Raw genomic sequence first — 15067 nt, 5'->3', positions numbered from 1 at the left:
AGGGTGGCTCAAGGCTGTCAATTAGGCACCAAGTGCGACATGTGGATTTGCACGAGATGTCAAAGTAAGCCTCGGTGAGTGGTCTGGCCTCTTGGATTTTTCCATTATTACGATGGATGATTATGAAATGGTGCTTGGCATAGAGTTCCTGGATAAGGTAAATGTATCTCCACTTCCATTTGCCAATACCATGTGCATCTTGGAACAAGGAAATACTTGCATGGTATCGTTGAAATGAGAAGCCAAGCCAGAAGCCAAGAAAATCTCGGTCATGCAACTATTCAAGGGGTTAGAGAAAGCTCAGTCCATATTCCTTGCGGCACTAAAGGAAGAAGTGGAAACCATGCCACAAGATAAAGTTCCTAAGGAGATCACATGGGTCATAGAAGAGTTTGGGGACGTGATGCCTGCGAAATTATCGAAGAAGCTCCTACCGAAGAGAGAGGTGAACCAGAAGATTGAGCTGGTAGCAAACACAAGCTTGCCTGCAGCAGTCCCTTATCACATGGCACCCCCTGAGTTAGAAGAGTTACAGAGGCAACCAAAAGAGTTATTGGATGCTTGCCACACAAGGCCATCCATGACTCCATGTAAAGCACTAGTACTCAAGCAAAAGAAACTAACTCCGAAGCAAGTAAGATGGTAAGCATTCCTTGCGAAGTCCGATTTTGCGAGGAAGTATAAGTCGGGAAAGCCAAACTTAGTGGCCAATGCGCTAAGTAGAAAGGCAGAGTTAGATTCCATAACTAGCGCTAACTTTTCTTTATTGGATCAAGACATGGTGGAACAAAACAAGCCCGTCGATTTGTTAAAGCCATTACCGAAGTCCAAAGGATGGTACGAGAAAGCCGACAAGGCATGTGCTCATCTAACCAAGGCCGCTAAGAGAATGAAGAATGTGGACGGATGGAAAGAAGAGGCACTCAGAGTTTGAGGAGGGAGGCTTAATGATGGTAAAGCTCCTTCCCCATCTAAACCGAATATCTGCTAAGAAACTTCAAGGACTTAATCGAGGCATACAAGGAGGACGCGACGAGGGCTTCGCCAGAATGAGTGTGGGAGAATGTCACAGCTTGCAAATTTTCCCTTCTTGCACGAAAGTTCAAAGGCCCAAGGAGCCTCCAGAGTTCGCTAGAAAGTAAGGGAGAATTTTAGAATATTCTAAAATCATTTGGAGGAAGCTGGAAGCATCTGGAACATTATAGAATAATCTAGACGCATGTAGAATATGTAGATAAGTATGGAATTGTGTAGAAACATTCTAGATACTTAATATTAGCCATTAGATCAAATGTATCCTCACCGCCCATTGAGGAGGTGGAGGCCTATATATAGTTTTGAGAATTTATTTGTAATCAATTAAGTACAATCAAGTAAAAGAATAAGAAAGCTCTCTTTACAAAAGCTCTCCAAGTTGTCTTTAACTCTCTTTTGTTCTTTTAGCGTTTTGCCTAGTATTCGAAAAGTAAGGCTGACTAGCTTATTTGTCTGCGTCAAAAAGTAGCTAGTGCTGCACGGTTCGTTGGTAGAAAAGACCAAGCCCGTGACAGCATGCAAGGGTTACTTTAGTACCCTATAATTTCCTAAGGGCCAAATAGCAACTCTAGCTGTGGAAAAAATGTGATTTGACCCCTGAGACAATCCCCTCTCATAGTCTGCTCTCCATCAACCGCTGCTCCATTCACTGCCAATCACCTCCAAGTATCGAGTAAAGGTCACCTTCTACCTGTTCCCATCACCGATTGTCCTTATTATTGCTAGAAAATCTTGAGCGAAGGAGATGAAGGGTCGCATGTCATTATCAACATTAGAATTTGCCTTTGCTGGCATTTTCTGGCGAATCTGATGCCGAATTTCAACTCCTCGATCCTTAAAATTTTAGGGACAGTGAAGATCGTTTGTTGACGCCGACTCCTTGCTGTAGTACAAGACACTAAAAATCTCTTTTTTCGCCATTGATATACAATATCTAGCGACATTTTAAAAGACAGAAAATAGCTTTAATATATACCTCACTTGTTAAGCAAGTAATAAGTTAAGTCTCTTAATTTAGATAACCACTTTAATATGTTCCTTATTAATTCATTTAAGGCTTAAAATTAAAAGGTTGAAAATATCATATTTATAAATAAACCAAGTCGTAACACAAAAGGATTCTAAGACTAAAAGAAACAACAATTTAAGTCTGTGGGTATTGCTGGGATTGTTCGGAACTGTCAAGACCACTTTGTTGCTGCTTTATCAAAGTCAGTTCCTAGTTGTTTTACGACGAAGGAGGCAGAAGCAGTTTCAATACGTGAAATCTTAGTTTGGCTAAAGGATAAAGGCTGGGATGGTGTTATCTTGGAGACTGATGCTCAGGTGGTGGTTTATGGTCTTCGCAGTGGTCATACTGACCTTTCTCCTTTTAAGCTCATTTTAGATGATTGTTAGAGCTCATCTTTCTGAGTTTGTAGACTTGCAATGTCGTTTTATGCGGCGTATAGTGAATAGAGTAGCTCATCTCCTTGCTAGAGCTGCTCATTCTGAATCTATTGCAACAGAGTAGCTCATCTCCTTGCTTGCCCCCTTTTTTATTGATATAATTTCTTCTGAAAATTAATATATTTTCCATTGGATTTCAAAAAAAACAACAACAATTAAACTTCAACAAAACAAAAATAAATCAATAGTAATTCTCATGCTGGAATGAGTGATCACCTTGTTTCCTACGAGTAAAATAATCTTCTGGACACGTCCTTGGAATCCTTGAAGACAAAATCTTAGCAGTTAGTAATACTAAAAAACTTTTGACATGAGGAATCAAACATTTAAGAACAGTAGATGATGATGTCTTGACATTATACATTGGGTGTTTTCATGATTACTTTAAGAGACAACAAGTTGTACTATTGGTGACGAAAGTGCAATAATAGTGGCGTCTACTTCGGTGGCACACCACACCCAATCTTCGGCTGAAGAGTGATTAAGAAATGAGAGAGTGACGGAGAAAAATTATAATATATAAAGAGAGAAATAATTAGAGAAACTTGTGAAAATAATAAATAATTTAAGATGAAAATATACTATTGAAATTTTACATAACAATATATGTTAAGTTCAAATTATATTTTTATTATAAAAAAGAGAGCCTTAAATATAACAAATTAAAATATATATTTACGGTCAATTTAAATTTGTGAATGCAAATAAATTTTTTATATAAAGTAATTAGTAAACTAGATTAAATTAAAAAGCGTTTAAATGCAATACTAAAGCCATTAGAACCATTAATGTAATAAGCCAAATATTAAGAAGTATAATAGTAATTAATTAAAGTATTTTCTTTTCTCTCATCAGCGCTTCGGATTCATTTAAAATATAGATTAGGAAACCACAAACTAATTTGGCCTCTTCTTCTTAGTTTATATTTAAAAATTAGTAATGCATTTTGTGGGTCCAATCCCAATTTATTTATTAAAAACTTTTGGTTTGGTACTAATGTGGGTCCTTATTCTTGTTTGTGATTGAGGAGAATCTTCACGCGCAGTCTCCTGCTATATTTAGACAAAAACTCTCCCTTTCAGTAGACTTTAGAGCTATGCCACATAGCAACACAGAAGATAATAAATACTTCAACTCTCTCTGATTTTTTACCAAAAGCCCATTTTAAGTTCAGTTTACTTTCCTTTTGTGTGGCTGGGGGGTCCTCACTCGGTACCTGCTCTCACTCCTAAACACCGAACCAAATCTTTGTTGATTATCACAGCTTCTTTGTTCAGTTAGTTTTAGCTTTTGCTCAACTCATCCATAGATTAGTGCATAGGCATACTTAACCAACTCAATTTCTTTTGCAGGATTCTTCATAAAGTGAGTGGTACTTCTTTCTTTCTTTCTTTCTTTCTCATCTTTTTTCTTTTTGGTTTCATATATTATTATCTTTTTCTCTTTTCTTTCTATGTTTATGTGTTTGTTGCTTTGAATTTAGTGTTCGCTGCAACATATTAGAACAGGGTTCTTGTTTTCCTCTGCTTTCTTGTTGTGTCTGCAGTTTCTGAGACAGTTTATTTTATTAACCGTGGAGGTCTTTCTCTCTGTTTTTGGGAAAAAAGAATGTTTCTGTATTAGCTGCAGGTAATATTCTTGGTATAGAGTGTAAGGCAAAAGATTAATACAGAAGTTGTGTAACATTGTAATTGTTGGTGCTGACTTAGCTTTTTTGTATTAGTTAGTTGTGAATGAAAGTGTGGTGGTAGGTATTCTTCCTCTGAAATGCATTTCTGATTGCAGTTCACAAAAAACAAATTTTTGTTGACGATGTTTCACCAAGCTGGGCATAATGGAATTTCGGATACAAGCAATACCAATCCTTCCTGGAAGTTCCTCTTTTTGTTTTACATTTTTACTGTTCTTTTCTGTTTCGGATCATGATTAAGGTTTACAATTCGGATTTCAATAGGCTTTGTTAGATTGCAAACTTGAGGCAAAGTTCAATATGGATGATGATGGTGCTTCGAAACCCGATTCTACATCTGGCTCTTTCTCCGGTGCTGCCATGGATTTGGATTTCATGGATGAACTCTTGTATGATGGATGCTGGTTGGAGACCACTGATGGGTTCAGCTATCCACAGACAGGCTCCTCAACCTCTACCATGACAGATTCACGATCTTTTCCTCTGATCGAATCCAGCAGCAGTCTTGCGAGTACAAACCCTCATCAACAAATCCACCAAGAAGCAACAGAAGATAATGTCCCGGAGAACCCTTCTACACCTCTCTGTAATCTCAATGTAAAGGAACTTACCGAGACTCAATCTCAGCACTGCAGTGTCAAGAATACCACATCTTTAGTACAATCTGAAGGTTTTCTAAATGAAGGCAGTGAATTGAGCAAAAGCTTGTGGATTGGACCAAAGGCAGATCCAGGGCCATCTTCTTCAGTAAAACAGAGATTAATGGATGCTATCAAACATTTGAAACAGTATACAAAAGACTCAGAAGTCCTTGTTCAGATATGGGTGCCTACAAAGAAAGAAGGCAAGCGTGTTCTCACTACATTTGACCAGCCATGCTTTCTCAGTCTAAACAGTGAAAGTCTTGCAAATTATAGATATGTTTCAGAAACCTATCATTTCTCAGTGGAAGGGGATTCAAAAGATTTTCTTGGGTTGCCTGGTCGAGTTTTCTTGAGGAAGTTGCCTGAATCAACTCCGGACGTTCGCTTCTTTAGAAGAGAGGAGTACCCACGTAAAAGTTATGCAAAGCAATATAATATTAGCGGATCACTTGCAGTTCCTGTCTTTGAAAGGGGTACTGGGACTTGCTTGGGGGTTGTTGAGGTTGTGACAACCTCTCGAAATATTAATTATCGTTCAGAGCTAGAAACTATCTGCAAAGCTCTTGAGGTCTCTTCCCTTTCTTCTTCTTACATCTCTTCCTTCTCTTCTTTTTATCTATCTTGTAATTTTTCTCTTCCTCCTATGTATCTTGAAAGAGTCTATCAATATGTTGGGCCATAACTAATTTTGATATAAGAATACTGGAAATGAGATTAATACTTGCTATGATCTGTAATAACTGCCAAGTTGTGAACCATTTGACTTTTATATGTGATGACAATTTTTTGTTTAGAGACACCATTGCAGCTATCTCTAGATAATCTCGAGCTTTTAGCATGTGTATCTCTTGGCTAATACTTTGATATGCCTATCTTTTTGCGTAGGCAGTAACAGTAGCACTAGGCTTTATCCTTTTGATCAGTGTTCTGCTATTTCTTGAATGCATTTCTTTATCTCTTTGGATTGACTTTCCAGTGTTTGGAAAATGTTAAGAGAACCTTTCATAAGTGTCGAATTTCCAATGATGTTGCTTACTTGTATTTGAGTTAACTGCTACAATAGATAGTCTAATGTAATAACCTATTCATATCCAGGCTTTTGATTTAAGGAGTTCGCATGACTTCTGTCCTCCAAGTGTAAAGGTAAGTCGAAGATGCTTTAAAACCATTTCATTTATCATGTCATGTAAGTACTAGGATCACAATTCTGCTTCCCCTTTTCACAGGCTTGTAAAGAGTTTTGCCAATCTGCAGTTCCGGAGATATCTGAGATTTTGGGATCTGTCTGCAAAAAACACAAGTTGCCTTTAGCTCTGACTTGGGCCAGATGTTTCCAGCAAGGAAAAGGTGGATGTCGACATTTTGATGAGAAGTTTGCTAATTGTATTTCCACTGTGGATTCTGCTTGCTGCGTAGCTGATAGAGAACTTTATGCCTTCCATATAGCATGCTCCGAGCTATATCTTTCTCTAGGTCAAGGGATTGTTGGGAAAGCATTCACAACAAACAAGCAGTGTTTTGCAACAGATATAACTTCTTTTAGCCAGACAGATTATCCTCTATCACACCATGCTAAGGTGCTCGATTTGCATGCTGCTGTTGCAATTCCATTGCGAAGCGCCTATACTGGATCAGCTGATTTTGTCTTGGAGCTATTCTTGCCAAAAGATTGCCGGGACATAGAAGAACAGAAGGCAATGTGGGACTTGGTGCCCACTGCCATACAACAGGCTTGTCAGAATTTACATGTTGTTATGGAGAAGGAGCTTGAGGAAGATATCAGCTGGCAAATTCCTGTTGCTCTAGATGGAAGACATAACAAACAAGTAACTCACAACATTGCATCATCATTGAAAGAACCCTTTGCAGAGGGATCATCCTGGATTGCCCAGATGGTGGAAGCTCAACGGAAAGGTAAAAATGTCTGTGTCTCGTGGGATAGTCCAAAAGAGCCTAAAGAAGAATTCAAGGTAGCAACTCACTGGGGTGATGCTCTAGAGGAATTGTATCATAAGCAGGTTCTTACTGGGACTGGATTACTTCAGCAAGATGCTGCAACCAAAGATAGTATTACTGATGGGTGCAGCAATCCTTTTGCTGGGCAGCACTCATCAGGAAACAGAAAAGCAGGTGAGAAGAGGCGGACCAAGACAGAGAAGACAATCAGCTTGGAAGTTCTTCGACAGTACTTTGCAGGGAGCCTTAAAGATGCTGCTAAGAGTATTGGCGGTAGGTGAATATTTATCACAACTTGGATTGATTAAATATTATCATTAAGGAACAAAGTAGAGACTAATACTTACTGAGAAAATCGAAGCTGTTCTTAACTGGTGTGATCTTAGATCTTACTGGATGCTTTCATATGTAGTCCTTGAAGTCTTTTAAAAGCTTAAGTACACCTGATGTTTGAATAAACAATAAGCAATTCTACAAAATCAGTACAATTCAAAGAGATAGATAAGCATATATGATGTCTGGTAATCTATTTATTTAGTTGTTATTTTATTCCTTTATCATTCAGCAATTGGGACAAACAAATTATGTGAACCCCTACTAAAGTGCTAGTAGGACAATTGAATTGCATTCAGATAGTAATTCCAAAATGATGTATCCCTTCCTGAAGTGAGTCTCAATTTACTTTTCTTGAATATTTATTTTTCAATGAATCTGGAATTTGTTAATGCACTCTAGTTTATCAGCTTGATTCTCCTATACTTTGTCACAAGATAATTTTAAGAGATTTTCTGAGCACCTTATTATTCTGATATATTATTAGAATATTTATTTTCACTTCACACTTTTTGCGGCTTCCAACTTCAGCATGTGAGATGCCTGCAACCTGGTTTCTTCCATTACGATATCATGCCTATATAGAAAATCTTTATTTATTTTTTATTTTTGTTTTTTGATTTGATCATACATGTCCTTGATATTTTTTTAAGCTTGAACTGCTCCTTTTGTATTTGTGAAGCAATAGGCCATAGTGATATCTGTTGCTCACCAGTTTATTCTCATTGCAGTATGCCCCACCACTCTGAAAAGGATATGCAGACAACATGGTATCACCCGGTGGCCTTCTCGAAAGCTTAAGAAGGTTGGTCATTCATTAAAGAAACTCCAACTTGTGATCGATTCAGTTCAAGGTGCTGAAGGGGCCATTCAGATTGGTTCCTTCTATACAACTTTTCCAGAATTGACGTCTCCTAATTATGGCGGCAATGGTCCTTTTACATCATTGAAGATGAATGATGATTCAAAGCCAGTTAACTTTCAACCTGAGAATGGCTTCATCAATGCTGGAACCACTGCTTCAAAATCCCCATCCTCATCTTGTAGTCAGAGCTCTGGATCAAGTATCTGTTGTTCCACTGGAGAAAAGCATAAAATCACCAACAATGCTTTGAATACTGGGGATGGCTTAACAGTTGAAAATCCAAGTGGTGTGCTAAAGAGAACACGTAGTGATGCAGAGTTGCATGCCTTGTATCGTCCGGAATCTAAACCACTTGCAAGATCCCAAAGCCATAAATTATTGGCTGATCATCCAAGTATTGATACTCTGCCTCCTTTTCCGAAAGGCAGTAGCCAGAGTTTACGAGATAGTGGCACTTTTAGAGTTAAAGCCAATTTCGGAGAAGACAAAGTCCGTTTCAGCTTGCAACCAAATTGGGATTTCAAGGACTTGCAACAGGAGCTTGCAAAGCGTTTTGGTATACATGAAGGATGCAGAACTGATCTCAAGTATCTGGATGATGACCATGAGTGGGTTCTGTTGACATGTGATGCTGACCTAGAGGAGTGTAAAGACATATACAGGGTGTCTCAGAACCACACAATCAAAATATCTCTACATCAAGCTTCACAACCCCTTCGGCAGTTGGGTGGAGATAAAGAGGGAGCATCACATGAGTAGCAGCTTGTGAAGTGGAAACAGATTCTGCTGGAATCTTTTTTCCAGTGTTCTGTTAACAGCTATTGAATCTTGTTTTTATAGTTCAGTGGCTATTTAGACTGTAGAAGGAAATAAGGATGTTCTGTTATGGAAACCATTGGTTCAAAAGATCTCAATGGCTGCACATAAATGCTGTAGTTAAATCGGTAGCATTGGACTTTTACTACTGACAAAATGGATGCTCTATGAAGAGGCTTGATGCTTATGTATGATGGCTTGAGTGCTTATTACTTTATGGTGTATTTAACCTTTTTAAGTGTAGATAGATATCATTCAAAGTTAGCACCATGTTCTCAGTGAATTGCTTTTATGTGCAATCTTGACATTGATTTTTCCAATGTGTCCTCAGTAAGAGATCAGATATACCTACTGCTTTCAAATCTAACCAAAAAGTAAATACTTGATTTAGCAATTTTGCTTTTACATTTAAGTTTTTAACTTCGTTATGAAATAAAGATGATAATAGGAAGCTATATTAATATGTAAAATTTGCTTCGAAGGATAATGTTTTAGCTTCATTAGGTGGAAATTTAAGTAGGCTCCACCATTTGTTTCTCAAGTATTTTTAGAGAAAAGTTTAATTTTTTTCCTCCTACAAATTAATAGGTTTAAATTTTAATACATATGATACTCATTTTTAATAATTAAATCATTTATAAGTGATTTAGCATACAACTAATATATTGATCTTATGGCAAACAAAATGAATATATTTAGTTTTTATTACATTATTAGGAATAATATGAAATAATATTTAAAATTAAATTATTATATCTTAGAAGTATAGTGATATTTTAATAACAAGTCACCTAAATATAATTTTATTATTAAAGTTAATATTTTATCAATATCCATTATAAACAATAATAATATTATTAGATAATATGAAAAAGTGCAAAAAAAAAAAAAAAATACATAAAATTACAATTCTTGAAGTGTAAGAATACCTAACATGGTATGTTTCTGTACTTTTCCCATATAAAACATTCAGTAAATCTTTTCTAGTAAACAAAATGGAACTTTCATCCATTTACAATCGCATGTACGAAATCTACATATATTCTATGTTTCCAATCTAAACTTGTGGTGTTACAGTTCTAATTCTAAACAAATAACCAACAAAATCTCATATCTTAGGCAATAATTAATAGACAAAGATCTTCCATGAAAAGTTTCCTTAGTTTCTTAGTTTCTCAGAAACCAAATGCAATTTCAAGAGTAATTGAGGTTTTGTTTTCAGTTTAGGAGCATACATGCTCGAGCGCAGCAACGATGACAAAGCCAGAGATCCGGAAGCAGCAGATAGATCTGTCTCCTGCGATCAACTATCATTGATTCTTACACAAGCCATTCCAAGCCCACATTGGCACACTTGAGGGAAGAAGCTAACCTGCAAAAAAAAAAGAGAAGCTAAGAAGAAACAGCGAGCTCATATTACTACCATCAGCAATAGAAGGATGAACACATAGCACAAAGTTTTTTAGACTTGGTTAGCAAATTCCAATTCTTATTCTGACCAACTTAACAGTAAATTATAACCAGTATTTATATGCAAATAAAACCATATGGCAACATGCAGAACAGTAAATGCGCCGAATTTACGTGCAGAACAAAAATAACTGTTTTTATGCCAGGGATATTACCCTTGCCAAGTTCTACGGCCAGTGGAGCTCGAGCCACATTTACTGTTACCTTTAAATGAACAATGAACCAGCAGTTCAACACCTAAAACCTTGAGGTGTCTGGTACATCCTTTATATAAGATGATTGTGGCAATTAAACACTTTCAAGAACTTTTACTGGCTTGCAGGTCCTGTCTGTATTCTCGATTACATTTCTGCTCAATTGTTAAGATGGTTGTTCACGTGTCATCACAAGTGTAGTCAGCATTAACAGACATACTAATGAGTGAGGGCCATATATCCCTCAGCCTCAGCAGTGGAATTCAATAACACACTCATCGAGAGTCAAGAAATTCTTGAGATTTAGCAAATCAAGTATCAGTATTGGTATCAAGGCACAAAACTTTAACCACTTCCATCCCAGTAATCAAAGAACTCAAGCTTCTGGGGCTGCAAACTTGATATACTTCCCTGACCCCAGCCTTTCTGGACACGCTTAAGAGCTTTCAGTGCTATTCCACTGCCATCATCTCTGTCAAAGAGGAGACAAAGATGCAAAGTTAAAGAGTATCACACAGTATAGAGAGTCAAATCCGGGAGTTGGAGGTTGCATTAATCAAAGCTCCAACAGCCCTCTTATATAAGAAAAATAGTATAACAGGATAATTGAGAACATTCTCCAAAATCTAACTCTGGTGTCTACCAGCAGACCATACTAGAAAGCAGGTTCCTTAATATAATGGTCCAACACAGACAAAAGTTAGAAAACAGAATCACTTGACAAATTCAAAAGATTGTCCAAATAGAACTTTTAAACTCTGGCTGACAGCATGTCTAACAGATGTTTAAGGGGCATTGAACCAGTGATACAAATGACAAAAATCAAGTTCATTTGTATTCTCAGTCAGATGTAGAATCTAAACAGGCTGCTATATACACCAGGATTAACCAATAGTCAACGTTCTATATCAGTAAGCAAAGCTGGGTTCCTCTAACGGAAACAAGTTAGAACTGGGGAGGAAATCCTCAGGTGGCTGTGCAAATAATTAAACAACCAGTTAAGGAATAAGTGGGCTGTAGAAAGCTGGAAATGATAACCATGGAAAATGAGAGAAGGGCAATTTGGTGGCTCGGGCATGCCCATCATCATATACCTGCAAATGCCCTGAGTGGAAAAGATCAAGCACATTGAAGTTGCAAGAGAGGACACTACAGGTAGATCTAGGATGACACAAGGATTAGGAACTCTACAGCACATCTTCCTATAGATGTAGTCCTAAAAGGAATCTAATAAAGGATAAGGATCTAGATAGCCAACCACAACTAGATTGTGATCCAGGCTTATTGGAGTTGAGATTTCTTGAATAGAAACTTGAATAAACTTTGGATACAAAGGCCTTCAACAAGCTTTTATAGGCAGCTAATAACTAGTGGTTTACAATCCCAACTACTCTAAGGTTACTACCAAGCAATCAAAACAATTAATGAGATCAATCAAAGAATAACTACCATAAATAACAAAAGCTGTCAACGAACCTGTGCACTATTATCGGCCAATCATTTCCAGCATCCTTATTTTTGTTTCTAAGGATGTGACCCTTCACATTAGGATAGGCCTTATTTTCCTTATTACTTTCTGAAGCCATTTCCATCATCCTCTCTGCAAGTTCATCAGCCACATGCTTATTGCCCATTTTACCAAAGCCATCAATCACTGGCATGAATGATGCAGGATCAAACTGATAGCCTTTATCAATCAACCTATGTAGAACATCACTGGCAGCTTCCAACTTTTCATCCTTACAAAGTCTGTCAATCAGATCTTTATACAGGAAGTTCCCAATATCAAAAGATCTATCTAAGGCAGTTTCAAATAGCTCTTTTGCTTCAGCAACTTTCCCTCCAACAAGTAGCTCATTGAACATTAAAGTATAAAGTGCTTCCTTATGGCCACATACATTCAAGGCTATCTCAAATACTTCATGCGATGCTTTAAAATCACAAGCCTTGCAGAAGGCTTTTATTAAGATTCTGAAGGACGAAATATTTGGGGAAATGCCCTTTTGCAGCATCTCATCTAAAACAGAAGGGGCATCATTTATTCTCCCTCCCTCACAAAGACAGTTAAGCATGTGGTTATATGTACATACGTCAGGAGAAACCCCTTTTTCTCTCATTTCATCAATTAATCCATACAGTTCAAATATTTGATTTTTACTCCCTAATCCAAGTATCAATGAATTATAAGTCTGTAGTGTCTTGTTGCAGCCTCTTTTCTCCATGTCCTTCAGTACTTGAAATGCAGATGATATCTTTCCTTCTCTGCAAAAGCTATGTATAAAAGTATCATAAATAGCTGAATCAGGCTGTAAGCCTTTACTCATCATCTCAATAAACTTCTTTTTAGCATCATCAAGCCTCCCAGCCTTACATAAACCACTGATTATGGTTGAATATGTAACCAAATCAGGTGTACATTTCTTTCCGCTAATTGTATCATCAACTAGGCCAATAAATGAGTTCCCCAAATTACCAAGAGCTGCACTTCCATGAGTCCACATCCCATTGACAATTTCAATTGCCTTGTCCAATTGTCCATTATTGCATAGAGCATTGATTATAATATTACAGGTGACAGTGTCGACACCATAACCCTTCTCGTTCATTTTTTGTAGCAAATTCTCCGCTTCTGATATCCTGCCCTCCTTCCATAAACTGTGAAGCAAAACATTGCAAGTATAAGTATTTGGAGAACAATTATTGCTTATCATTTCATGCAGAAGATTGTTAGCTTCAAACACCTTCCCTTTACTGCAGTAACCATGAAGTAAAGTGCTATAAGTTACTGTATCGGGTAAAATACCATTACGGATCATTAATCCCATCAACATTCTAGCATCAGAGAGCATCCCATTCTTGCATAATCCATCCATAACAATATTATAAGAGTATATATCAGGCTCTATCCCAATACCTAGCATCTCTTTAAGAACTATCCAAGCCTCCAAGAGCTTCCCATTTCTGATCAAACCTAACAGCCAAATATTGTAACTCTCCAAATTTATAAAATTAGCATTTCTTTTCATAGTATCAACCAGAGTCTTAGCTTCCTCTAACATTCCTTCTTTGCAGAACCCCATAAGCATTAACTTATATGTTATAACGTTAGGGTGAGGCAGCCCCAACTCTTCATCAATTTGCATATCTCTAAAAATTCTAGAAGCTTCTAGAATCTTCCCTGAGCCACAAAGAGCTGAGATCCTAGAGTTGAAAGTTTCCACATGGGGAACCAAACCATCTTCCCTCATTTTGTCCACCAATTTCTCAGCATCATGAGTCTTACCTTCCTTACAAAAACTCGAAATTAAGGTATTATATAGAACATTATTCGGCAAAATCCCCATCGTCCTCATTTGACCCAAAAGCTCCAATCCTTTGCTAGCGAGACCAGCTCTGCAATATCCGCGAACCAAAATGCCAAAAGTGAACTCATTCGGTTCACATCCTCTCGCAGGCATTTTATCAAACAACTCACGTGCATCCTCTAAATGACCAGAATCACAAAGTAAACCAATCAAAAGATTAAAAGTATAAGCCTCTGGAGATACTCTTGCAAGAACCATATCTTTATACAACCAAGACACCAACTCTACACGATTCTCTCTGATGCAAGATTTTAATAGAACATTATATAAATATATAGAAGGCTGCTTTTCTGGAAAATTTGACCTCAACGATTTGAAATGTGAAATGGCTTTATTGAAGAAACCCGATTTAGCTAAAACGGTGACAAGGTTTTCTAGAGAACTGTCGGAGGATTCGAGTGACGGTGAATTAAGTAAAAGTTGATGAAGATCATCGAGTTCATTAAACATTTTTGAGCGAATAAGGATACGGGAAATAATGGGTATCGATTGAGAACGGTGATTTGATGAAATGGGTAGCGAGAGAATGCGCTTGAAAAGATGCCATGCCAGTTTTGGATTGTGAGCGTTGTTGAGGAGAGCTTTCGTTAGTTTTGTTGTTGGGTCCATTCGTTCGTTACGAGATGGCGGGAGATTGAAGTCGGGAAGTGTGAAACCGTGCTACTTATGATTCCCCAGCGCTTGAAGTTGGAACTTTCGTGCAGCCAATAATTGCAGGTCTAGTGACAAAGGGTTATTTTAGCCCCCAAAGTTGTGTCAAAGCATTAAAAGAAAAAGCCTCCTTTAGAAGAAAAAAGAATTTACATAAAATACGGTTTATTTTGAAATTATATTATTTATATTATATATTTTCTTTTATATTTATACTGGATTTAATTTTTCTTTTATCATTATTACGTTTTTTATTTCTCTCTTGTTTTTTTAATTTCTTTTAATGCCACCTACATTTTTTATGTTATTTCTATTTCTTTTTAATAATTTAACTATTTCTACTAAAATTATGAACTTCGTTCCGACCGTCATTTCAAATTTACTATTGGAATGAAATATCTCGATACTGGAACATTTCAGTTCCGTTTCGGACTATTTCAATTTATAATTATATATATATATAATATAAGATTTAATCTTAACCTATTAAAATGCAACATTATAAAATTGGTACCCATAATTTAATTAAATAGCATATTAAAAAGCAATAAGCAATATTCCTTCCAGAGAGTTATAGATTTTAATTTCGAATTATGCTC

General features: G+C 36.9%; 2 protein-coding genes across 6 annotated transcripts; one reads left to right on the top strand and one right to left on the bottom strand.

Annotated features, from left to right (window-relative positions):
• The first annotated feature begins 3567 nt into the window (after nucleotides 1–3567).
• Nucleotides 3568–9000, top strand: LOC8281449 (protein NLP1). 3 transcript variants are annotated; one of them, XM_048377935.1, is made up of 6 exons: nucleotides 3568–3849; nucleotides 4031–4113; nucleotides 4270–5386; nucleotides 5914–5961; nucleotides 6045–7047; nucleotides 7839–9000. In XM_048377935.1, the coding sequence occupies exons 3-6, from the start codon at nucleotides 4475–4477 to the stop codon at nucleotides 8729–8731; spliced, it is 2856 nt and encodes a 951-aa protein (XP_048233892.1). In that variant the 5' UTR covers nucleotides 3568–3849; nucleotides 4031–4113; nucleotides 4270–4474; the 3' UTR covers nucleotides 8732–9000. The 3 variants fall into 3 exon arrangements, with proteins under 3 accessions (XP_048233892.1, XP_015579646.1, XP_015579645.1); XM_015724160.3 differs by lacking the exon at nucleotides 4031–4113 and having other exon boundaries at nucleotides 4439–5386; XM_015724159.3 differs by lacking the exon at nucleotides 4031–4113.
• A 706-nt stretch (nucleotides 9001–9706) lies between these two features.
• LOC8281450 (pentatricopeptide repeat-containing protein At2g17140) lies at nucleotides 9707–14643 on the bottom strand. 3 transcript variants are annotated; one of them, XR_001535791.3, is made up of 3 exons: nucleotides 11929–14643; nucleotides 10414–10924; nucleotides 9707–10160 (listed from the first exon to the last, which is right to left on the bottom strand). XR_001535791.3 is itself a non-coding variant. In XM_002527104.4 (2 exons), exons 1-2 carry the CDS (start codon nucleotides 14424–14426, stop codon nucleotides 10798–10800), a joined length of 2625 nt encoding a protein of 874 aa, XP_002527150.1. In that variant the 5' UTR covers nucleotides 14427–14643; the 3' UTR covers nucleotides 9707–10797. The 3 variants fall into 3 exon arrangements, 1 of the variants encoding a protein (XP_002527150.1); XR_001535793.3 differs by having other exon boundaries at nucleotides 10463–10924; XM_002527104.4 differs by having other exon boundaries at nucleotides 9707–10924.
• Between the last annotated feature and the right edge of the window lie 424 nt (nucleotides 14644–15067).

The sequence above is a fragment of the Ricinus communis genome, chromosome 8, assembly GCF_019578655.1.
Source record: "Ricinus communis isolate WT05 ecotype wild-type chromosome 8, ASM1957865v1, whole genome shotgun sequence".
Classification (NCBI taxonomy): Eukaryota; Viridiplantae; Streptophyta; class Magnoliopsida; order Malpighiales; family Euphorbiaceae; genus Ricinus; species Ricinus communis.
This window is presented reverse-complemented; position numbering and strand designations above follow the sequence as displayed.

Coding starts and splice junctions, on each gene's coding strand:
- LOC8281450 (XM_002527104.4), bottom strand. CDS start 14,426: ATGGACCCAACAACAAAACTAACGAAAGCTCTCCTCAACAACGCTCAC. Junction 10,925..11,928: donor TGGCCGATAATAGTGCACAG/GTTCGTTGACAG, acceptor CCTCTTTGACAG/AGATGATGGCAGTGGAATAG.
- LOC8281449 (XM_015724160.3), top strand. CDS start 4,475: ATGGATGATGATGGTGCTTCGAAACCCGATTCTACATCTGGCTCTTTC. Junction 5,387..5,913: donor CTATCTGCAAAGCTCTTGAG/GTCTCTTCCCTT, acceptor ATTCATATCCAG/GCTTTTGATTTAAGGAGTTC. Junction 5,962..6,044: donor TCTGTCCTCCAAGTGTAAAG/GTAAGTCGAAGA, acceptor CCCTTTTCACAG/GCTTGTAAAGAGTTTTGCCA.